At 46.2% G+C, this 26,365-nt stretch overlaps 1 protein-coding gene across 5 annotated transcripts in view; it reads left to right on the top strand.

Annotated features, from left to right (window-relative positions):
• The window catches only part of PDE7A (phosphodiesterase 7A), a 593,823-nt gene that overhangs the window by 203,329 nt on the left and 364,129 nt on the right, over positions 1-26,365 (top strand). For all 5 annotated transcript variants that reach the window (XM_063923814.1, XM_063923815.1, XM_063923817.1 and 2 more), the window contains one exon: positions 16,968-17,010. In XM_063923814.1, coding sequence (XP_063779884.1) covers positions 16,968-17,010 — 43 coding nt within the window. The remainder of the gene's footprint in view (positions 1-16,967; positions 17,011-26,365) is intronic.

Raw genomic sequence — 26,365 nt, 5'->3', positions numbered from 1 at the left:
TAAAGATAATTTCATCTTTAATGAGGCACAAAAAGACTTCCAAAATTGTGCAATGAATTGTGGACCCCGATCAGAAACAATATCAGTGGGTAACCCATGGAGTCTGAAAACATGGCGGAGGAACAAGACTGCAAATCCCTGGGCAGATGGCAATCGGGGAAGAGCAATGAAATGGGCCATTTTGCTAAAACGGTCCACTACCACCCATATGACTCGGCATCCGGCTGACAGAGGGAGGTCCACCACAAAATCCATGGAAATATGAGACCATGGCCTAAGAGGAACATTCAAGGGCATAAGTTGACCGATAGGCAAGGAACGGGGAACCTTATGCTGTGCACAGACCTGACAAGAAAAAACAAACTCCTTAATGTCTTTGGAAAGACCAGGCCACCATACCGAGCGGGAAACTAATTCAAAAGTTTTAGCGATCCCCGGATGCCCGGCAACCTTGCTATCATGAAACTCCATCAAAACCGTTGCTCTCAAAAACTCTGGGACAAAAAGACGACCAGCAGGAGTATTTCCAGGAGCTTGATGTTGAAGCTGCTTTAACTGGGTAAATAAATCTTGTGTGAGACCTGCCCGAATGACTGAAGACGGAAGTATGGGAGTAACAGGACTGTTGTCTTGAACTGGAAGAAAACTGCGTGACAGGGCATCTGCCTTGGTATTCTTGGAACCTGGCCTGAAGGTGATAATGAACTTGAAACGAGTAAAAAATAAAGCCCAACGAGCTTGCCGGGCATTCAGCCGTTTAGCTGATTCAATGTATTGAAGATTTTTGTGATCAGTCAAAACTGAAATGGTATGAGTGGCTCCTTCAAGCCAATGCCTCCACTCCTCAAAAGCCCATTTAATAGCCAGTAATTCCCGGTTACCAACATCGTAGTTGGATTCAGCAGATGAGAATTTCCTGGACATGAAGGCACAAGGATGTAATTCCAGGGAATCCGGATCCTTCTGAGATAGGATAGCCCCTACTCCAACCTCCGAGGCATCAACCTCAACAATGAAAGGCAATTCTGGGTTGGGATGTCTGAGGACCGGGGCTGAGACAAAGGCTTGTTTCAAGGCCTGAAAAGATAACTCCGCTTCACGTGACCAGTTGGTAGGATCTGCTCCCTTTTTAGTCAGTGCCACAATGGGAGCAACTAGGTCAGAGAAAGAGTGAATAAATCTTCTATAGTAATTCGCAAACCCTAAAAAGCGCTGAATTGCTTTTAAATTGGTGGGTTGCGCCCAACTAAGGATGGCTTGGAGCTTCTTTGGTTCCATACAGAATCCCCGAGGGGAAATAATGTACCCTAAAAAGGATACCTCCGTGACATGAAATTCACACTTCTCCAGCTTGGCATATAGGTGATTTTCACGTAATTTTTTTAGAACCTGACGCACCTGGGTAACATGTTGTTCAATAGAGTCAGAATATATCAAAATATCGTCTAAGTAGACTACAACGAATCTTCCAAGAAATTCACGGAGCACATCGTTAATGAGATCCTGGAAAACTGCCGGAGCGTTGGACAGGCCGAATGGCATAACCAGATACTCATAGTGGCCTGATTGAGTACTGAATGCCGTTTTCCACTCATCCCCTGACTTGATTCTGATGAGGTTATATGCTCCTCTCAGGTCAATCTTAGAAAAAATCACAGCCGAACGTAGCTGATCAAAGAGGACAGAAATAAGCGGCAAAGGGTAAGTATTCTTTACTGAGATTGTATTCAAGGCTCTAAAGTCAATGCAAGGTCTGAGTGATCCATCCTTCTTCTCCACGAAGAAGAAGCCTGCACTTAAAGGGGATTTAGATGGCCTGATAAATCCTTTCCCTAGGCTTTCTTTAACATACTCATTCATGGCCATAGTTTCAGGTCCGGACAATGCATATAACCTTCCCTTAGGCAAAGTGGCACCAGGAATTAACTCGATAGCACAATCATAAGGCCTATGGGGAGGCAGAATATCCGCATTGCCCTTGGAAAATACATCAACAAAATCCTGGTATTCCACAGGAATGGGTGCGGGAATGACAGCAGCTATTCTGATGGGAAGCGTAATACATTCCTTATTACAGATGGTACCCCATTGTAAGATCTCCCCCGACTGCCAATCAATGATGGGATTATGAAAGGCCAGCCAAGGGTGACCCAGAACCACAGGAACTGCTGGACAATGGGTAAGGAAAAACTCAATCTTTTCAGAATGCAGAGCTCCTACCGAAAGTAGAACAGGAGGTGTACAGAGAGAAATAACCCCATTGGACAAGGGACTCCCATCTAAACCATGCATGGTGATACACCTACCCAAGGCTAACTGAGGAATACCTAAGGCCTTAGCCCATGTTAAATCCATAAAGTTCCCTGCAGCTCCACTGTCCACAAAAGCCGAGATCGAGGAACAGAGGCTGCCAAAGGAAACTTTAGCTGGAACCAACAGTGAATTATTTGAGGAGATAAGCTGCAGACCAAAGTGAACCCCCTCACAACTCACTTGGTCGAGGCGTTTCCCGACTTGTTCGGACAACTACGGGCAAAATGTCCCTTACCCCCACAGTATAAACAAAGACCAGAATTTTGCCTTCTGGTTCTTTCTTCAGGAGACAGTTTGGAGAGGCCTATCTGCATGGGCTCCTCTATGTCCACAGGAATGGAAAAAACACAAGGAGAAGACCCAACAGATGCTCCTTTTTCAGCCCTCCGCTCTCTGAGACGACGATCAATCTTAATAGAGAGCTCCATGAGTTTATCGAGAGTCTCAGGAGCGGGATACTGAAGGAGACTGTCTTTTATAGACTCGGATAAGCCGAGGCGAAACTGACTGCGCAGGGCTGGATCATTCCATCCACAGTCGTTCGACCAACGGCGAAACTCCGTACAATAAATCTCTGCGGGATTCCTACCCTGTCTGAGAGCACGCAACTGACTCTCGGCGGATGCCTCTCTATCAGGGTCATCATACAATAGCCCTAAAGACCCCAGAAAGGCGTCTACAGACAATAAAGCCGGATCGTCTGTCTTTAAGCCAAAAGCCCAGGTCTGAGGATCCCCCTGTAGCAAAGAAATAATAATTCCTACCCGCTGAGATTCCGTACCTGAGGAGACTGGTCTTAAACGAAAATACAGTTTACAAGACTCTTTAAAATTAAAAAACTGCTTTCTATCCCCAGAAAAACGGTCAGGCAGATGCATTTTTGGTTCAGGAATGACCCTCGGGGAAGTCCGTAACAGATCTTCCTGTGACCTCACCCGAAGGGACAGATCTTGAACCATCTGAGTAAGCTCTTGAATCTGGCTAACTAAAAGCTGGCCAGGATTTGGCCCAACACCGGAGGGATTCATGAGGCTGACAAATCTCCCAACAGAATAAGGGGAAAAAAATTAACTCCTGTTTAATTTTTTTAAATTTTAGTTGGGCCGGTGATAATGTTATGATTCCCGTACTCCAGACCAGAGGAGATCTTTATGGCAGAGGTCTGAGTACTGGAAGGATATGCTGGTACGGGAGCAGGAAAGCCTAGTAACCCCTGGCGCCCTAACTCCGTTGTCTCGCCCGTGTTATCAGAAATCCCCTGCGAGACTATGGTTGCTTGAGCCCATGGCAGCCGCGTTCGAAGGGCGGATTATGTCTGCCCAACCCCGATGCCCCCTCAGGTCTTAATGGGAGACAAAGGGAAATCCGAGACAGGTTGATAACAAGGGGCCCTCTGACTAAGCAACCAGGCCAGGGGTTACAAGCTATCTAACTTAAACCAAAAGTATGTGCGGACAAACCGCCAGGGAAAAGGACAACCAAAGATCCACTGATCCGTTACTCCTATCCAGCACCGCTGGATACCAGAGTGGATTTGTGGGAGCGGAATCCTCCGCAAAAGCTCCAGAACACAATAAACTAAATAATAAATAGTAAGCGGTCAAGCCGCAACACACGGCTACGCCGCGACTCACGAACACCACAGGATGTTAAAGGTGCTCGGTCGGACTCCAGGAATAGATGACAAATTCCGAGTACTGGATCACTGAGGACAGGAACAACCGGGTAGAGCAGGACTGGAAACTCTCTGTAACTGACACAGCAAACGGGAAGCTATCACCGGCGTCTGTGAGAAGTCCTGAGAGTGCTTAAATTTGGGAGCCCTCCAATCATGATCCAGACAGGGTAATCACATAATGATGCCGTGCAGCTGCATGCTGCACGGCCAGAATACACAAGCACTGATTAATTAAGACCCAGCAACGGGGAACGCGGTCTGACCGTGGCGTCCCCGTTGCTAGGGTCTGAGCGGCTCCGTGCGCCCGGCGTCTAGCGTTGCTAGGGAGCCGGCGGCTGTCTGCCTGCGGCGTCCCTAGTTGCTAGGCGCCGGGCCGCACTGACGGGCGGACCCTCGGCGCCTAACAGGTATGACAACTTGTCCTGGCCTTGTTTATTGTATGTACTTTTTGTTGTTGCATACTTGTATCCCAAAATCTTTGTTTGTTTTTAAAATCAATTAATTCTGGGGTTTTAAGGGAGTATTCAATTGTTTGTTTTTTCCTGTCTCTTAGATAAGAGTCTCTTCTCTAATGCATTCTATATGGCCATTTAACATAGGTGAAGAGATAGGGGAGAGGGTGGAGACTAGAGATGAACGGGGAAGGGAATGAAGGGTAGGGGGGGTGGAGTTGGTAAACAGTGCAAGCAGTGGCAGGAATCTAGTAACTCTAGCTTTCCATTGCAGGCTGATCACTGCACAAACAATGGAAATCATAAAGGGACAATGGTTTTGTAATATATGACATTAACGTAGGCTTTTAAAGCATCTATTGCAGTGTTTTAACTAAAAGAAACGTACTGTATAAGGAAAATCAGGAATTTTGAGCTTTTGACCAGAATAAAACAGGAAGAACCAGGGAATTCCCCTGGAAACCTTGCATTTTTACATGCAGGGGTGGCAGGAGCTGGCCAGAGAGCTGTAGGAGGAAAGGACTATCCCAATCATCAACAATGAGTCCTATTCAATTTAATGAGAATAATGTGCATACTGCCTTGGATCCTAGTGTCTATGGCAGTGTTTCCCAACCGCGGTCCTCAAGGCACACTAACAGTCCTGGTTTTAGTGATATCCAGGCTTGGACACAGGTGACTTAATTAGCACCTCAGTTATTTTGATTTAACCATCTGTGCTGAAGCCTGGATATCACTAAAACCTGCACTGTTGGTGTGCCTTGAGGACCGCGGTTGGGAATGCCTGGTCTATGGCATTGTGGCACTGATTGTATCACCTCTGAGAGGTCATGTCTGCTGGCAGCTCCTCCTGCCACTGTGTGCTAAGGGATGTAGGGGGATAGGTCACAGCACCCCCCTCCCCCCATCCTGATCAACGGCACCAAAGGCAATCACCTACAATATATGGCATATTCCCAAGGCCTACTCTGCTGGTGGTTAATGTTAAATGGTTATTCAGTGCTTACATTATTGAGAGCCGAAGGCGGATTCGCCTCCAAAAAAAAATCTGCATTATAGACCATATACTATCTGCATTATAAACCGTAAACTATTATAAACTTACGCAATCTCTCTCCCTGGGCTGTCACACAGATGCTGCAACCATAGGGCCATATTCAAATGTCCCTGTCCCCCCTCCCGCCCGCGTTTGCGCCCACTGGCTGTATTTGAATGTTGCAGCCGACAGGCGCGACAAGTTAATTTCAGCTCGCTACCCCCGGGTTTAGCGAGCTGAAATGCGCACAAAGAGATCCGATAGGGGCAATAAACAGGATATCTGCTGTGTGATAACATTTAAATTACCCCTTTATTGTGTTAAGTAGAAATTAAAATGTTTATTTTCCTATAACCATTTTCTGTACTACCTTTTACTCAGATTGACTGGTCTCAATGTATCCTGTACACTGAAAATGTTTCATGGTAATTGTAACTCTGCTTTTTTTCTTCTTCAGAGAATACAGGTTTTTTTGCTTGCATGTAACAGTGCATCATACTTCAATAAAAAATGATTACTAAAAGACCAATAATGTTATTTTTCAACATTATTAGGTCCGCCAACTAAATACTGTATCACTCAATTAGATTTATATTATTATTTTGCTGCCACCAAAAACTTTCTGCCTGATTCTTCCCACATTACATGATGAGATAGTAGCTCTATGTTGTACTTATTGAAGATATTGGAAACTAGCCTTTTTCATATATTTTAAAGACGTTAAGAAAAACCTGTCGTTATTCAAATATTTGATTTGCAACAAATTGTCTTTTTTTTTTTTTCAAAAAAAACTTTTTATTGAGTCATCATGAAAGTCACAAGACGTATATAAATCTTAAAACAATAGTGTACTGGCGTTAAGATCAAGCAGTGCACATCAGCGTCTTCTACATTAACCAATAGTTAAGACATTATTCTTCAAATATAAAAAGATAAATAAAAAAAAAACGGTTAACAGTTATCATGACAGTGTTATTGTATATGTTATAGGCAACCCAGAGGGAGGCCGCCACAGCCACCCGCACCTAGACCAGGGATACCGGTTGTTCCTGTGTGGCTAGTCTAGTTAGGTACCACGTGGTGTTTTTGAGGCTGTTATGAATGTTTAGACGCGTGGTAAGGGGCAAGGTGGGGATGTAGGATTCCCATAGGTGAAAGAATCGTTCCACTTGTTTACCTCTGTCCACAATGGCCTCCACCCAGTCCATCCTAAATATATGATGTAACTTATTGAGGAATAGTGGTATCTGTGGTGGTGTACTATCTATCCATCCCTGTAGTATAGTCTTTTTCCCATCTGCGCTTAAGGCTATCAGTAGTTTTTACATTCCGATGGCATTCGGAGGGCAGGATCAATAATACCCAGGACTGCCCATTCGGGGTGAAGGGCACATAGGTAATTAGATTTGCCTCCGCATATCTCCTAACTATATGCCAGAAGTATTGCACAATCGGGCATGTCCACAAACAATGAAAAGTATCTGCTTCATTCTGATGACATTTTGGACAAGAGTGCGAGTCGTCGCTCCCATGTGGAAGCGCCGTAGTGGGGATAAGTAAGTGTTATGATAGATATTAAGAAAAAGAAACAACTCAGTGTACATGCTTGCTGGGAGGACTTTTCTGGAGTAAAGTAGCGATTTTTCCATAATTGGTATGGTCAGATCAGGGAAGTGAGCCAACCAAGTGGACATATCACCCCTCACAGTAGCGTGGTCTAAAATTTTTCTCAAGAAAGTGTAGTGGATGGAAATGGCCTTATGTCTCGGTATCGGGAGTGCTAAGAGACTATCCAGGGAGTTGGTCCAGTCCCCATCCGCAAAGTGTGCAAGGACATGTCTGACATAGAATTGTGTCTGTAAAAATGAAAGGGGAGATGAGACAATCACCTCATGCCCCGCTGAGACCTCTGAGAGGGTGAGCGGACGGTGGTCTTCCACTGCCACTAATGAGCGAAGTGATGTTATGCCCTCCTCCCTCCAAGTCTGGAAGGGGTGAGCAGCCATGCCATCCAAGAAGTCTGGGTTTTTAATTAGGGGCAGGTGTAAGGAGTAATACGGGTTCAGTTTCGCATCATGTCGCAGTATGTGCCACATCTTCCTGGTAGACCATAGAAGAGGGTTAGACCGAATGTGATCAGGTATTTCCCAGTCATGCTGATGGAGGAAACATGTCAAGGCTACAGTCGGAAGGAAGCTTTGTTCGAGTGATGTGTTCGTGTAAATAGAGCTGTTCTGCAACCAGTCCCTTAAGTGTCTCAAAAGAGCAGCGTGGTTATAAACCACTACATCTGGAAAATTAATACCCCCATTGGATTTAGGCTGAGTAAGCTTACGCAAAGCGATGCGAGCTCGGCCCCCCCTCCATATAAAGGTTCTAATAAGTTTATTAATCTGTTGTGAGTCCTGCTTCGTCAACAGTATGGGAAGTGTTTGCAAGGGGTATAGTAGGCGAGGTATTGCCACCATTTTCAAGAGACTGGCCCTACCAAGGTATGACAATGGAAGACGTTCCCATCTCTTAACATCATCGGTCAAGGTGTGTATTACCTTATATACGTTGAATTTATATAGTTCTGAAATATAGCGTGGGACCCTAATACCCAAGTATGTGATATATGTGGATACCCAATGAAAGGGGAAGTGTGCGGCCCAAGTCGGACACGTCACAGTGCCACACAACAACAGGGCCTTCGATTTGTCCATATTAATACTAAAACCCGAAATGCGGCCGAATAAATTAATCCTGTCCATGATCTGAGTTAGGGAACATTCGGGGTCCGATATATAAAGGAGGATGTCGTCAGCGAAGGCTGAGAGTTTAATTTCCTGACTACCCACTTTTATCCCTCTGAAAACAGACCAATCCTGCAATGTTCTAAGCAGCGGGTCAAGGGCCAAGTTAAATAGGAGAGGCGATAAAGGGCATCCCTGACGGGTTCCCCTTTCCAAAAAGAACCGTTGACCTCTGATCCCGTTAATTAATAGTGAGGCGGATGGAGCGCTGTAGATATATTGTATATAGTTAATGAAACTCACATCAAACCCCCTTTTCTCCAACACAGCAAATAAGTGTGGCCATAGTACCATATCAAAAGCCTTATTGGCGTCGAGGCTAAGAAGCATGTTGGAGTCTGTGCAGGGAGACTGGGACGCCGTTACCGCCGCCAGTGCCATGCGGATTGCCTTAACCGCATGTCTGCCAGTCACAAAACCCATTTGTGTCGTAGTGAGAATATCAGGAAGGATGGACTGGAGTCTCGTCGCCATAATCTTAGCTAGGAGTTTGTAATCTACATTTAGGAGACTAATTGGTCTGTAGGAGGAAAGGAAATTGGAGTCCCTACCAGGTTTAGGAATAAGTGTAATAAAGGCTTCATTAAAAAGCGGGGACGGGGAACTCCTTTCGTGTATTGCGTGAAATAGTTCCAGTAATGAGGGGACAATTTGGGCCTGTAACATGCGGTAATAATCGCCTGACAAGCCATCTGGGCCCGGGGACTTACCATGGGGCAGATTGGAGATGGCGGCGTTAATTTCCTCCGCTGTTATTGGACCCACAAGGGCTTCTCTCTGGTCTCTGGTCAGAGGGGGCAGCACGTCATCCGTGAGTAACTGTGTTTGTAGATCAGTGTCTATTTGTGTCGATTGAAACAAGGACTGAAAGTAGGAATGGAATTGTTCTACTATTTCCTGCGATTTTGTGATAACCCGACCGGTCCTGGGGTGGTGTATGGTAGTTATAACATGACGTTGTTGGGGAGGTCTAGAGATGACCGCCAATAATCTACCAGCCTTGTTGCCCCATCTATAGAATTTATTTTTAGTGTAGTCTAAGGAATGTTTCGCTTGGGTGGCTAAGTAGGTTTCAAGTAGGCATCTGGCCTGTTTGTATTCGTCAAGGGTAGTCTCTGTCGGGTTAGCAGTATATGTTCGAAAGGTCCTGGACATAGCAGCCTTTAACGTAGTGTATTCCAATTTGGAGTCTCTTTTCTTCCGAGAGACATAACTAATAATATGACCCCTCATCACTGCCTTTGAGGCATTCCAGAAAATCTCGGGTTTGTCCCAATATTCTATGTTGTCATCAACGTAATTAGTCCAATGATAAGTTAGGTATAATTTAAAGTCCTCTGAAGTTGCCAAATATTGTGGGAACCGCCAAATACGATCTGTCGGATGCATATGGGGATGGGAAAGCGCTAGCGTGACAGGGGCATGATCAGAGATCAATATGTCGAGTATATCAACCCCCGCGGTCTGGGATATTAAGTCATCGGCTATTAAGAACCTGTCAATATGAGACAAGGTTACATGAGCAAGCAACAAATGGGTGTGTGTCCTATCAGTCAGGTGCAGTAATCTCCATGGGTCAGAGAGGTCCAGTGAGTCTCGAAAGGCCAGTAGATGTCTGCTCTGGGAGTCAGTAGATCTCGGCACACTTGGCGATCTGTCAACTGTAGGATCGTCCACCATGTTATAGTCCCCCCCACTATCAGGGAGTAGTTGGTTCTGCTTAAAAGAGTATGGGCAATGTCCTGTATAAATGTATGTGTATTGACATTAGGGGCATATAGATTGACAAGTGTATATTTGGTATGGAAAAGCTCTATGTCCATAATGATATACCTGCCTTCGGGATCAATGATTTCGGACAGAACAGTAACAGGTAGGTTTTTCTGAAAAAGTATCGCTACCCCTCTGGCCTTCGTTCGAAAGGGAGCAGCTATACAGGGGCCGAGCCATGGTGCCTTCAGGACATTTTCCTCCCCCGCCAGCCAGTGGGTCTCCTGTAAGAAAATCACATCTGGGTGGAAACGTTTAAGATGTGCAGTCACACGTCGTCGCTTGATTGGGGAGTTAAGTCCCCCTACATTCCAGGAGATGAATTGTATCGGCTTCAGGGGTAGTACCTCATCAGAGGAAGAAACTACAGACGGCATGGCTACCCAATCCCCTCAGGGCAATGTGAAACTTGACTGGTAATCAATAAATTCAGGTGGACAGTGGCGGTCCCCCTCCCGTACCAAGGTCGCCAGGACATCAGTGATTTCAACAACACAAACATCAGCATGACATAAAATATATAACAGTCTTAATGTGTGAAACAACAATAGTGAACCATGATAACTCATAACATCTTTTTCCAACATTTTCCCAACTTCCAAAACTATAGTGGGCACCAACTAGGTCTAGTGGTGCGCACACAAAAATCCAACAAAATAAGTATTAAATTGTTAAGGTGAACACTTGTAGTAAGGTACTATATTATCTGTAAACTAAAAAAAAATAAGCCAATTAATGGCGAGCACATATCCGCCCGAGGCGGAAGTACCCGATACAATCAACCCCTTGTTCCTTCCCGACAAACACCCTAACCAACAGGTGACTTTGATGGGGATTTATGAGTCAGAAAACGAGATCTCGCCACTTCCGGATCCGTGTAGAACACCTGATTACCATTCTCTGTGACCCGTAGTTTTGCTGGGTACAACAGAGCAAATCTGATGTTTTTGCTATGCAAATGGGAGCAAACCTCAGAGAATTCCTTTTGTTTCGTTTCTGAGCCACTGCAACTGAGAAGTCTTGGAATATCAAGATCTTGTGACCCTTGACCAACAACTCTCTAGTTTTACGATAAGCTGTGAGAACCTGTTCTTTGGCCCTATAGTCAAGGTAGCGAACATCGCCCTTCTGGGCATCGCCCCCAACCTATGGACTCTTTCAAGATGTGGGATTTCCATATCATCTATAATTCCCAACGAGTTTGGGAGGTCTACAGACAGATATGAGGAGAGGGCCTGGCCCGTCAAGGACTCCGGAACACCTATAAATCGAAGGTTATTCCTACGAGATCTATTCTCCAGGTCCTCGACTTTATCCTGCAGTTGCTGTATATATGTATGATGAGATGATATCCCCGCCTGACAGGATTGGACTAGGTCCTCAGTGTCTCCCAGTCTCGTCTCCAACGCAGTAAGACGCGTTGCATGAGAGTCTATGCGAGCCAGGCCCGATTCTAAGCGGGCTTGTAGGTCGTCAAATCGCTTATCAAGTAAGGGCATGAGAAAATCAGAAATCTCTTTGGCCGTAAGAGGAGGGGTTTTGTCACTGGGCAAACTAAGTGGTTCCGACCCGTGTCCAACTGGGGAGGGTGGGCCTGATTTAGGGAGGGGCTCTTTCCCGCCTTATGTGAGGTGTTGGACTGTTTCGGGGGCATGGTCTTGTCGAGGTATTTGTCCATACCCCAGAGGATGAAATATGGGGCAGTCAGTGGCACCTCTAAATAGTGCTTCCCCGATACGGACAGTGGCAAAGATACAGAGGCGGTTACATACAGAGCTCGGGCGGAGGTGCTAGGCCAAGCCCATTATCTAGAGCATACCGCAACCCGCAAGGGGGCTCACGGAGCAGCCCCGGCAACAAACTACAGCAATTTTTAACTAGGATAAAAGTATATATATCTAGAAACAATATTCTATGCTTCCAGGAACATTATGTTATGTCAAGCAATACAGAATAGAGTACTGAGATGAAAATAACAAACGTCACATGTGAACCATATATGAAAAATAACAAACATTACAGGAAGGTTCCGATAGGAACAACAGAAAGTGAAATGGTATAGCAGTATCAAAACAATATGAATAGGTTGTGTAGCAGAAAGAACAGTGCATTAAATTTGTCAAAACAATACAGCGTATACCTACTAAATGGCTCGTAACAATTCAGAGAACTCGACAATATTAAGTATATAAAAACAGTGACAGTAAAGGCCAGTTAGCAAATTGGTACAATGGTATAGTTTCTGATGTTCGCCCCAGATCCGCAAGAGTTCAAGGCATTATATACAACCCTGGATGGTGAGTAGTGTAGGAAATTTCAGCCGTATGATAGGTCTGCTACCATCACAATAATGGAATCCAGCAGAAGGGCTTCGTGTAACCTCCCTTCACAGAGGGTCAGAACTTTGTGGTCTGAGGGTCAGGGGGAGCTAGTGTATGTCTCCCAGCTCCACTGTGTCATATCAGCAGAGGCGTCCCAGGTATCACCTGTGGTGCACAGAAAAATATGTGCTGAGGAGGTAGAGAGAGAGGGGGGAGCAAGTAAGGGTAGGTTTGATAAGGAAGGAGAGGAATGGACTGCAAGGGGGGAAAAGGCTCACACACGAGGGGGGATGGTATCAAGTATGGAGTAATGTAAATGAGGAAAGGGGGGACCGTTAGTAAAAGGCAGTAGGGGGGACAAACAGTGTTAGTACCTGGGGTAGTTGCAGGGCCCTGCAAGTGAACGACAGCAACAGGTGTTGGGACATCTCCAGGAGCACCAGTCGATTGAAAGCCTGGGGAGTTGCAATCACGCGGTCCCACGGATGTCAGCAAGAGTTGACTGGCAGTCTCAGCGTCAGTCCTCAACGGCACAAGTAGGGATGGGGCACGGTGATAACATCAGGTCCGTGCAGGGATTTATAAACGGCCGCACAGCAGGTACACACTCCCACCGGCTCCCGCGGCCATCCACAAGGGCACGAGTGGGGGGGTTAATAGCAGCCCTAAGCATCAGACGGCCCCTGTCAGGATAGCGTCCGCAGCAGGGGATAATGCACAGCCGCGGCAATCCCCGCAGGTATTTCCGGCGGCGCAGAGCCGGTTGGGTCACAGAGGCACCAGGGGGATCAGCCGTGCCCGTGAAGCGGGCGGTCCAGTGAGTGAAGGGGGGATAGCCCGTGCTGCACCCCGGCCCACGATGTAGAGAGGATTCCTCCGTCCGGCAGGCAGCGGCTCCGTGTGAAGCAGGAAACCCAGCTGTGGTGTCACAACGGGGGGACCCCCCGCCCGGCGGCCCAGGCCTCCCGAGCACAGCCCCAGGAACCCACGGCCGGAGTCTCGAACAGTCGCGGTGGGGGCGCCGCCGCACGAGGCAGGCGAACGAGTGCCCCGTAGTGTGATCTCCCCGAAAGAGCTGATCAGGGATGCGGGGGATAAGGGTTGGTGGAGGGGGCAGGGCGGCCGATGCTTCAGTGGCTGCAGACGCGTTCCTCCCAAAGGCAAGCAACCCTCCACGCCGTCTGCATTAACGGCTCGACTTCAGTGGATAATAGGTCCACAGGGGGGAGTAAGATATCAAAACGTTCCTATATACTCGGGGAACACACTCCTATAAAATATGTAACCCCATGAGGGCTAGAAAGGGAGGATTGGAGTGGATTACTTTAGCCCCTGTGTAGAGAGAGATTAAAAAGCGGCCATGCTAGATGCCCCGCCCACCGGAAGTGCAACAAATTGTCTAGTGCAGTGAGGTGTGGGGGGATCAGTGGCTGGGGAGGCATTGGCTAGTATCAGCCTGATTTACACATACATACTGTACGCAATTTGGTGGTGAGTTTTGACTATAAAAATTATTAGAATAAGACAAAGATGTATGGTGCATTATCTTTGTATTATTCTAATCATTTTTATAGTCAAACTCTGGCGTATACTGGAGTATGACAGGTGAGGCTCTGCTACCCCTGCCTACCATGACCACAGGTCACTGGTCTAGTCATGATGTAAGTGTAAAATAAGAGTTTTTCTCTGCTGCCTATACTATGGAGTATAGAAAACCAGTGTATGCTGCTTGCAAATGTAATGACGTTTCTTGAAAGTCACCCTCCATATTACTCTATGCTTCCACCCACCCAGAGGCAGAACTCTGGGAGGCAACGGAGTCATCTGCCGCCGGGCTCCTGCTCTGAAGGGGGGCACCTCTCCTCCCATTCTGTGATACCATTGAATTAAGTTAATTGATAGCTGCCGCTGTCTTTTCAGTGGCCGACTTCCTCACTGGTCCCTGCACCTAACAAATCACACCCACTTTATTATACTGAATATACACATTTTACAAGTGTCATACCCAGGATTAGAAACCACGACCTATTACACTGGAAGCAGACACCTTACTGATGAAGCTGTTTGCTCCTGTATAGGAAATATGAGAATTCTAACTATATGAAGCTACTTCTCTGACAATTACACGTAACTTCATATAGTTAGAATTCTCATGCTTCCTCTACAGGAGCAAATAATTCCATCAGTGAAGTGTCTGCTGTTAGTGTAACAGGTCATGGGTTCTAATCCTGGGTATGACTGCTAAGAAATGTGTGACTTAAAATAAAAGACAATTAAATGTATAAATACAGTATATAATTTTTTTTCAGAATACTCCATATACACATATATATATATATATATATATATATATCTCACGCATACATACATACATACATACATACATACATACATACATACATACATACATATATTTATCTTAATATAGGAAATAGGGGGCACCAATATTTATCTTGCCTCCGGGCGACTGTGATGAACTTACGCCACTGCACCCACCTCCCATTTGATAATCATGAGGCAGTGAAGACAATGGAAGGAGTCACCGTACAAATCACAATGCACGGTGACTGAAACAAAGTTGTTGCAATTGCATTGTTTTTCCACACTTTCTCCCGAGAAGAGAGACTCAGAGCATAGAAAGGCGATGTCTGTACTTTAGTTTGCACTAAGCAGTATGTAAAATGCAAAGCTTTCTATATCTAGAGAAACATACATTACATAAAATAATATTTATAATATTTCCAATCATACATCAATGTCATCAATGGGGTAAATTTATTACGATGGGAGTTTTTTTAGAACTGGTGAGTGATGTTGCTCATAGTAACCAATCAGATTCTACTTAACATTTATCTAGCTACTACTAGAAGCTAATAAATAGAACCTGATTGGTTGCTATGGGCAACATCACCAGTTCTAAAAAAAAAACCTCCCACCTTAGTAAATTTACCCCACTGTTTCTATTTGACCATCAGCGTAAGTGACCTCTCTTTGGGGGTGATTTGTAAAACCTTCTAAAAGGAACGAGTGGAGGTGTTGCTCATAGCAACCAGATTCTAGATGCTAAAAAAATTATAGCTGGAATATGGTTTAGCACTATTCAGTATAATGATTTTATTTAGGGAAATACAAAACTTTTAATTTTTGAAAGGAGTTACCCCTTAAGATTTTAAGTAGAACTTGTAACATAGCTTAATTAAAGTCATGTAATATAACTATCTATGTATAAACTGGGAGAGAATTGGAACTTCCGTACATGCGGGGTCATTCCGATCCGTTCGCACGCTGCTGTTCATCGCTGCGGTGCAAACGGGTTGGAAATGCGCATGCGCAGCGCCAGGCAATGACCAGAAGAAAGTGATCGCTAGCGCGATCACAAAAAGATTGACAGCGGGGTGGCATTCCAGAGCGGATACTCACCGTTTTCCGGGCGTGGAGATCCGAACACAGGCATGTCCAGGTGTTTGGAGGGCGGTTGTCTGACGTCCTTTCCGGGACCTTCTTCGCTGGATCCATCGCACAGGGTAAATAATTGTAGGGCTGGTCTTGTTCTGCACAAAACTTTTTTAGCATAGCAGGGCTGCACAAGCGATCGCAGCCTTGCTATGCTAAAATACATTCCTCCATAGGCGGCGTCTAGTTGATCGCACAAGCAGCAAAAGTTGCTACGTGCGATCAACTCGGAATGACCTCCATAATAACCACTGAACTGGCATGGTCAGATCACATGCGACCGCATTGCCCCACTATGTCCCCCAGTTTTTGACAAGGAGATCCATTCTAAAGATGTGCATAATGTAATATTTTAATATTTAAAAAAAACTTTTTTAAACTAGTAAATATACATTTTTTAAAAATGTTGTGAACGGAAAAATCGCCAGTTAAGGGGTTAGAAAGCATGGATGATAGAAACAGTATTAACGTATTAAAGGGCTGATTTGAGTTGGCTGCTGATGTGGCCAGCAGCACAGTTTGTGGCTAAAGACAAACTGCGGCCGCACTGCAGCTGCGCTGGCACACAGATTGCGTTCGGTTCCCTGATGGATGCAACCGTAATATGAATGGAAGAAGCTGGCCGAACAGGGGCGGGGCGGGCCGGGACCATTTTTGGGGCGGATACATGACGTCACACGCAGCTGCTCCGATTAAAGAAATGGTGGCTGATCACCTGACAGCGCAGCCGGGCTACGCTGCCAGGAGTCAACCTTAGTTCCGATGCGTCCGCACTCTAATTTGCGGACGCATCGGGTTGGCTTTGCCCTATGCTGGGCGGCCCCCATGCGAATGCAGCGATCTGCATCCATCTCTGAATAAGGTCCTAAGTGCTATCATCCGCAAAATCTGATTCTCTCTTATGTTGCAATTTCTGGGGTGACATCACTATTTTTACAACTTATTAATACATAATTAAATCACGAATGATTGTCTTATTATTTTCTTAAAACAATGCAGCAACTGTACCAACTGTTTCAACTGTCTTGCTTTCATGTAATGTTTACTCGGATCATATTCCTTTGGAGTAATATGTCAGTGAGTAAACAAAAATATACTACATACCACGGGAAACTTTAATTATCTCATTCTTTTATCCATAATCTGTAGCTATGGCGTATTTGGTGTACCTGCCAAGAAACCAATGACACAGGTGAATGTTATCTTATTTTTGACCTTGATATTTGTTCACATGTCCAATATATATTATGCAATCAAGCTCATTGTTCTCTGTGACCTATTTGAAGAGATCTACTATACAATGCTTACCACATACTGTACTGCATTTTCTGTTCTACTGATGGCGGTCTGAATCACACAGTTCCACCATGCTTACAATTGCTCCTTTAAAGACAATTTAAAAAGGTAACAAACAAAAGCACAACGGCTAGCTAAATATAACCAATTGCTGTTCCATGTGCATAAATGTCATACGTGTCCCTAACTGCAACACTTTTTGGATTAATGACTGTTTAATGACTGAGTCATATGCTATATTTTGATGGTTTAGCAAAACATTTTTATAAATCCAACAGGTAGAAATTGTGAATCAGGTATTTACTGATGTCGTAACTGCCAGGTCCCTTGTTGTACCCCCTGGTCACATGATGCACACTGATACAACATATACTGTAAGTGGGGCATTTCATTATCACTCAAAAAAAACTAAACTGCTAAATTCTCAGTTTAAGATTTAAATATTTATTGTGAAATACATTACTTACTTTACCATAACTTCAGCTGTCTGTCAAAAGGATACAGCATAAGACCTACTTACCCAATCCGGCAGGGGTTGCATCACCCCTTACCCTATATCTCCATCTGGCAAATCTTCCATGCTGTGCTTCATGGCAGATCCACTCTGGTGCCCTCCCTTGCTGTCAGCCACAATGGGCCTAATTCAGACCTGATCGTAGCCCTGCAAAATTTTGCAGGGCTACGATCAGGCACACTGACATGCGGGGGGATGCCCAGCACAGGGCCAGTCTGCCCCGCATGTCAGGCCCCCTCCCCCCACAGAAGTACAAAAGCCTCGCACAGCAGCTTTTGCGTGCTGGCCGGGAGCTACTCTTCGCGGTTCGCCCCCCGCACGGTCCGGCCACACCTGCGTTGGCTGGACCGCGCCTACAAAACGGCGGCCAAGCGCCATCGTGCCACACCCTCTCGCCCAGCGACCGCCTCTGCCTGTCACTGCGGCGCTGGCGCATGCGCACTTCTGACCTGATCGCAGCGCTGCGATGAACAGTAGCGTGCGATCAGATCAGAATGACCCCCAATATGCATCATCCAGGTGCTAGTGCACCCTTTAGGGAGTCATCAGTGCATGGAGTCAGCTAAGATTTAAAGAGACAGCAGTCATCGCTGTGATGGAAGTTGCAAAAATGGCAGGTTTATTTAATCCCACTCTGGCTGCAGCAAGATGCTAAAATATTAAGTCACACTACCTTGCTCCTGTTGTTTTCCCATGTTCCAGACCTCTGCCTATCTTTAAACCTTTGCTATTGCTCCTGACCTCTACTTGTATTATCATATTGGAACCCATGCCTATGCTTCTGAACTATCAAGAAAAAATTCTGTGCTCATGCGCATATTGACAAGACAACAGTGCAGCAAAGATACACTAAAAGGAACTCCACCTAGGTTCTAAAATAATTAACCAGCACATTCAATAACTGTACAGACATATGCAACAACCTGTCACCACATCCCTCTGGGGGTAGGTAAAAATAATAAAGCAATAATCACCCTAAGTTTAAGAAGTCTTTCAGATGGATTCAGTATGTTATCTTGGCTGTTAGGAGACCGACACCGGAATCCCGACAGCCGGAATACCAGTGGCAAGCACAGCATGTCCAAGGGGTTATATTCCCCCTCGGGTGGTGGTGTGGACCACCACCCAAGTGGAGATTCTGGCCAGGGGTCGGGATTCCAACCGCCGGTATTTCACCGGGTGTCTGGATTACAGCATTGGTATCCTGACAGCTGGGATCCCGACAGCCAGCAAAATGAATGCCTCCCTTTCAGATAAATGTCCCAAAGTAGATGTAATCTATCATTACTAGAGGTCCAAAACCTAAACCTACAGCAGCAAACCTATACCACCTTAATGTAGTCCCCATTGAAAATCAGTTAGACTGATCTTCAGTTCAATGTTGATGTTAGACTGGTGGAGTAACTGCCTGCTGTAGCAGCAATTTCTCTTTTGAGCATACCAACATCTTCCAAGAATATTGATGACTCTAACAAATGTTGCAGGATCTTGTTATAAAGTTCAATATCTTTTGTGGCTTTTACTATATCTTTATTGTTTGATCATGCCCTGGCCTGGTCATCGGGCTTATTGGGATGTAACAATCCATTACTACATGACTGCAGAGCCTCCCTAGAGGTGTTTTTAAAGACCCTGTAATTTATCAGTCTATTATTATTATTATTATTATTATTATTATTATTATTATGGCAGGGATCTTCTACCCTAAATCATTATGCTATCCAATTTTGAAACATGGCCTCTGAACTAATTAGGAAGATGAGACATTTTGGACATACACCTTTTGGCAGGCGTAACCATAAAATAAGGATATACTTTCCTATAGAGATTTCCCCTCTTCTCTAGATGATTTGCTTTGTTTGTGTATCAAGTTGGATATCCGTTTTATGGCATAGATTTTGGAAAGAGATTTTGCTTGGTGTTCCAGATTTACTTAAATACACTTGTTTTGCTAAATGCTTCAGTTCCTATACTGTATCTCCTCCTTAAAAAGCAATACAACCGAACCATTGTAAATTGTGTCCACAGGAAGGAAACAACTGTTTAAGGAAAAACTTGTGTATCTACTGTGGTAATCACGGGCACATAGAGGCAGAATGCTTTGACAAGTCAAGAAACTCCAAAACCTAGGTTTTAATGGAAATGTTATTCAACGTTCTTTAAGTTACTCTCTCTAAATGCCTCTCCTTAGTTTACCCCTCAGATGTCTGCTTTTCTTTATTCTGAGGCTGTAGGGAATTTTATTTTTCCTATTTGTCCCAGAAGCCTAGAATCTTTAGTGCCTCAAATCTCTTTTATACAAATGGTTTGTGTGATATCTGGACAATATTTACATTTTCTCTCAAACATCTTCTGGTCATCAAGCTCATGTTTGGGAAGCTCTCACTAGCCTTAGAGAGAGCCATTTTACTGCTAGCTAAGAAATATATTTTCAAACAGACCTCTGCTCCATTACTTGGATATATTCAGGTCAAGGTCCCTAAATGGAACACAAGAAAGTTGGGAACAACCTGGTGTGTCTCTCGACCAGGGCCGGATTAACAATGGGGCTGATGGAGCTGCAGCTCCAAGCCCACAATCAAAAATAGGCCCACAGCATCTGCAAATGTCTATGCTGCTGTAAACAGGAAAATGGTGTTTTCCTGCTACCGCAGCCTCCAGCGCCCCCCACGGCCCGCCCCCTCTGGCATCACCAACAACAGCCGGACCCCCCTCAGCCCCCAGCCGCAGTGCCGATCAGTGGCACATGCGGGGAAGCTGAGAAACCAAGTCTTTTTCATGTTCAGAGCCCACAACTGTAGCTCCGCCCCCTCGCGGCATTAGGCCACGCCCCCTTGCGGCATTATGCCCGCGATCTGCGTCCTGCTGCTGGCAGGTACCCCAGTGGCAGGAAGGGAGATGGAGACATTATTTTTAGTCATAACTGAAGGAGCTTCTTCAGGCTTCCCAGCAAAAGCCCTGCTGCCAGGACAGGAACTCTATTGAGCAGTACTGCAAAGTGCAAATTAATTGTGGCTCTGTAGTTTCATCCTCTTCTCCCAAGGAGAGGACCGGTGTATGATTGGTGTGTGGGGCCGCTTGTCATCTGTGGCCCCATCTACCCCACCCACGCGTCCTACTTTGCCTAGTGTGGTGCGGCCGCCGGCCGCTAACAGGAGAAGAGGTCCTGCCCCCACACCACCCGGCTGTCAGGAAGAGGAAGAGGTTTGCATGCCAAACTCTGCTGACGTCATCGCGCGGACCTTGGAGGAAGAGACGGTGCGGCCGCGGTGGATCCAGCAGGATTGGTGAGTAGAAGTCTTTTCTAATCTCTCTGACCTCTGCCTGCAAACGAAGTGCTCATGTGATAGAGCAGTACTATCACTCCCCCCCCCCACATCACCACCGCCTGTGAGTAACAGACACTGCTGTGCGTTGTAATGTGAGTAATGGATGCCTGTGTGCAGTGTAATGTGAGTAATGGATGCTTCTGTGCAGTGTAATGTGAGTAATGGACTCCTCTGTGTGGTATAATGTGAGTAATGGATGCCTCTGTGTGATGTCATGTGAGAAATGGACGCCTCTGTGTGGTATAATGTGAGTAATGGATGCCTCTGTGCAGTGTAATGTGAGTAATGGACGCCTCTGTGCGGTATAATGTGAGTAATGGACGCCTCTGTGCGGTATAATGTGAGTAATGGACGCCTCTGTGCGGTGTAATGTGAGTAATGGGTGCTTCTGTGTGGTGTAATGTGGGGTAGGGATGCCTCTGTGCTGTGTAATGTGGGGTAGGGATGCCGCTGTGCGGTGTAATGTGGGGTAGGGATGCCGCTGTGCGGTGTAATGTGGGGTAGGGATGCCGCTGTGCTGTGTAATGTGGGGTAGGGATGCCGCTGTGCGGTGTAATGTGGGGTAGGGATGCCGCTGTGCGGTGTAATGTGGGGTAGGGATGCCGCTGTGCGGTGTAATGTGGGGTAGGGATGCCGCTGTGCGGTGTAATGTGGGGTAGGGATGCCGCGATGCCGCTGTGCGGTGTAATGTGGTGTAGGGATGCCGCTGTGCTGTGTAATGTGGGGTAGGGATGCCGCTGTGCTGTGTAATGTGGGGTAGGGATGCCGCTGTGCGGTGTAATGTGGGGTAGGGATGCCGCTGTGCTGTGTAATGTGGGGTAGGGATGCCGCTGTGCTGTGTAATGTGGGGTAGGGATGCCGCTGTGCGGTGTAATGTGGGGTAGGGATGCCGCTGTGCGGTGTAATGTGGGGTAGGGATGCCGCTGTGCGGTGTAATGTGGGGTAGGGATGCCTCTGTGCTGTGTAATGTGGGGTAGGGATGCCGCTGTGCGGTGTAATGTGGGGTAGGGATGCCTCTGTGCTGTGTAATGTGGGGTAGGGATGCCGCTGTGCGGTGTAATGTGGGGTAGGGATGCCGCTGTGCGGTGTAATGTGGGGTAGGGATGCCGCTGTGCGGTGTAATGTGGGGTAGGGATGCCGCTGTGCGGTGTAATGTGGGGTAGGGATGCCTCTGTGCTGTGTAATGTGGGGTAGGGATGCCGCTGTGCAGTGTAATGTGGGGTAGGGATGCCTCTGTGCTGTGTAATGTGGGGTAGGGATGCCGCTGTGCGGTGTAATGTGGGGTAGGGATGCCGCTGTGCGGTGTAATGTGGGGTAGGGATGCCTCTGTGCTGTGTAATGTGGGGTAGGGATGCCGCTGTGCGGTGTAATGTGGGGTAGGGATGCCGCTGTGCTGTGTAATGTGGGGTAGGGATGCCGCTGTGCGGTGTAATGTGGGGTAGGGATGCCGCTGTGCTGTGTAATGTGGGGTAGGGATGCCGCTGTGCGGTGTAATGTGGGGTAGGGATGCCGCTGTGCTGTGTAATGTGGGGTAGGGATGCCGCTGTGCGGTGTAATGTGGGGTAGGGATGCCGCTGTGCGGTGTAATGTGGGGTAGGGATGCCGCTGTGCGGTGTAATGTGGGGTAGGGATGCCTCTGTGCTGTGTAATGTGGGGTAGGGATGCCGCTGTGCGGTGTAATGTGGGGTAGGGATGCCGCTGTGCGGTGTAATGTGGGGTAGGGATGCCGCTGTGCGGTGTAATGTGGGGTAGGGATGCCGCTTTGCGGTGTAATGTGGGGTAGGGATGCCGCTGTGCTGTGTAATGTGGGGTAGGGATGCCGCTGTGCGGTGTAATGTGGGGTAGGGATGCCTCTGTGCTGTGTAATGTGGGGTAGGGATGCCGCTGTACGGTGTAATGTGGGGTAGGGATGCCGCTGTGCGGTGTAATGTGGGGTAGGGATGTCGGTTTAATGAAAGTAATGAACGTCGCTGGGCGCTGTCATAAATAAATCTATCTACACACAGGGATGGGGGAGATCTACTAAGCCTTGAAAAGTCATACATTTCATGGTGATAATGTACTAGCCAATTATCTGCTAACTGCCATGTTACAGGCTGGGATTGAGAAATGACAGTTAGGAGCTAATTGGTTGGTACTTTATCACCGTGAAATGTATAACTTTTCAAGGCTTAGTACATCTGGCCCAAATAATTATCCAGTAAAGGAGCGCAGCACACCACACTCATTTATTTTAATTTAAAACCACTCAGTCTTGACTCAGCCGCTGAGGTTACCATACCACAAACAGACTGAGACCTCCCGCAGTCAGCGCCATGTGAACTGGAGCTATTGGTTACAAGGGGCTTCCTATTCTGAATGTGACCACACAGACTGATCCTTCCCAGCAGACTTCGGTCAAGCGGTCACACTCGGATTAGAACAGCCCTATTATTTGAGCAGCATCACACTGTTCCTGCAAGTTACTGCCCCCCATACATCAAGGCTGCAATTCTCCAAACCGTCGGCACCGCCGATCTGCCGATCAGCGATCCATTGAGAAATCGGGGAAATGACATGTTAAAAAAATACCTGATTTGCCGATCCGACTGTTTTTTAGTAGGGAAGTGTGAGGTGTGTCCAAACTGATGGCTAAATGTATTATACATGCCACTCTAACACTTCCTGCTTCACATGATTAACGAGGCGACGCAGGAAGTGACATCAACAAGATGTATTAACATCTTGTCTGCCTAGTGCTCCCTCCTCCAGCGATGTTCCACTGAGCACACAGCGCATCAGCTCAGTGCTGACGCGCTGTGTCTCCCTGCCCGACCGGCTCCACTGTACATGCGCGATATCTCATACTCACACGTGATCCCTTACGCAGTCCGGAGCCGGCACCCACCACAGCCAGGGACAACTCTATCCCAGCTGCGGTGTATCGCCACCTGCAGTTGTCGAAACTGTTAGATAGCAGTGCCGATATGGACAGGGCTCTATCTGAGCTATAACGTGCGCTGATTCCGCTTCTCCTCCATAATGGAGGGTAATACATTTACCACTATAATCTAAACTGCAGTGTAGAAATGAAGCTGTCCAGTATTAGTGGTATACACCCAAATCTAAATCTCTCTGCACATGTTGTGTCAGCCCCACATGGTTTTGCCCAGTTGTGTTCTTTTTGCCTTTGCTTACAACTCTGAATCTGCTGTTACTTCTGCCTGATTGACAGACTGAGTGACACCACCACTTCCATATGCTGTTTGAGTCATTGGACGGGCACCAGAGCATGTTGGTAAAATACTGAGGTGTGCCGAAAACGCTGTGACTGGTTTTGGTTTTGTCATTTTTCTAAAAATTGACAAAAACTAGAATCACATAATTTGGGCATTTTTTTTTGTTCCCAGAGTATTACTAACCTCAATAACATTCATTTAATTTTTATTAATAAATCATAGTTTGTGTTTTTTTGTGTTGTTTTACTTTAGACAGGTATATGCTTAATTTAAGAAAAGAGGAGAAGGAGATTGAAGTGGGTAAAGGAAGGTGGGTAGCTATGCCCTCCTTGGTGCTAGTTGCACCTCACGGCACAGACCACACCCCCATGTCAGTAGTCACACCCCCTGCGGCAGCCCACAATAGGCCCTTTATAAATGTCAGCTCCAGGCCCATCAGGACCTTAATCTGGCACTGCTCTCGACATTGGGGTAAAATGCTTTTCAATACTTCTTTGGATTAGTAAATTATAAATAATTTATTAAGGGATATTCATCTATTAACTTCTGTTAGCCAGAAGCTGTCTAGACCTTTAACCATTTGAAAAAGTCTTTCTCTTAGCTCCAAAACACCATCATTTGTAAATGTTCTCACCTTTCTTCTTGGAAGATGCTTCGGTTATTGGATGCAGTCAGTTCTATCCCAGTGACAGCAATCTGGAAAACTTCATTGCTGGTGATTCTTTAGTTTAAATAAAAAACTCTTCAGAAAAAAAATGATGGTATTAGAGATAATAAGCTGTTGGTAATTAAACTTCCCTTGCAATAGTGGCATCCTCTTCCAGATACCCATTACCATTTATACCGATCATAAAAACCCACATGTACTTACAAGGTGGTCAGTGGAAGAACCCCTATCAGGGGAGATGGGCACTTTTCTTTTCTCACTTCATTTTGATCATTATCTTCCATCCTGGTGACAGATACAGAATGCCTAACCTGAATCCCTCTATTTCACTGATGCAGAGAAATCATCTGATTTTAAGAAGAATTTAAAGCTTAGGAGCATGGTAATAGCCAGCACAAACTAAGAGGCCCCTTCTTTAGGAAAATCTTTTGTGCCTGTCAAGTTTTGACCAAAACAAAAAGGCATTTTTGGTGGTACCCATATTCAGCGTGGTCTAAACCTTTCTAGCTACTTGCACTCAGCACAAGACTGTACCTCATAAGCTCCATGGATCTCTTCTTCCACTTTCTATCCAAGAACCTCCACAATCTCGTAATGATGACACAATCTGGGTTGCGGTAGACCGTTCACATTATTTTCTTAAAAAGATTACCCTCTGCTCACTTGTTGGCTTCTTTACTTATAAAACAATATGTTTCATTGGCATGGATGCTCTCTGGAACTTGTATCAGATCATAGCACTCAATTTATTGTAGTGCATTATATCAGGAGCAAGTTAAATTTCTCCACAGGGTACCACCCTCTATTCAACAGTCAAACATATAGGATGAACCAAGATGACTAGAAAATGTAAAGATTATATACAGTATATCCATCTGTAGCCCAAGATGACTTAGCCAGTTTTTTAACTTTTGAAGAATTTGCCCATAATTATCCGTGACTGCACTGGCTTCACTGTAACTGGCAGTATCTTCCTATAGGAAGTCCTCCTGTCAGTCACAGACACACAAGGCAGTCCCATTTGAAGGTGTTTCTTCCCTCCGGGACTGCCAGACTGGGCTGCGATAGGCAGAGAACTGGCTTAATGTACAGCGGCAATGCTTTTGCACCCGGGTCACAGCGGCTGCATGTGACATCACGCAGCCGCCGTGGCCTGCCCCTGCAATGGTCCGGACACGCCTCGATTGTCCAGACTATGCCCCGCCAACGGCATTCTAAAACCATTGTCACGCCCCCTCCCGCCCCGGGACCACCTCTGCCTGTCAATCAGGCAGAGGCGATCGCAGCCCTGAGATGCTTTTAGCATCTCACTGGGCTCCCGGGGTGCCCACGCATAGTGCGTTCGGGATTCAGACTGCGATTGCTGCCACTGCAGTGATCCAGTCTGAATTACGTCCTAAAGTTGGCTACGTTTTCCTTGCCGTCCATTGTGGCAGATATGCTGTACTGTGCCATCCTGCTGAAGGTTGTTAGCAATGTAAGCTTTCACCACTGTCATTACTTAATTTTGCCAGTAACAATAT

Source organism: Pseudophryne corroboree, chromosome 5 (assembly GCF_028390025.1).
Source record: "Pseudophryne corroboree isolate aPseCor3 chromosome 5, aPseCor3.hap2, whole genome shotgun sequence".
Classification (NCBI taxonomy): domain Eukaryota; kingdom Metazoa; phylum Chordata; class Amphibia; order Anura; family Myobatrachidae; genus Pseudophryne; species Pseudophryne corroboree.
Note: the sequence above shows the minus strand (reverse complement) of the source record. Positions and strands in the feature narration are given on the sequence as shown.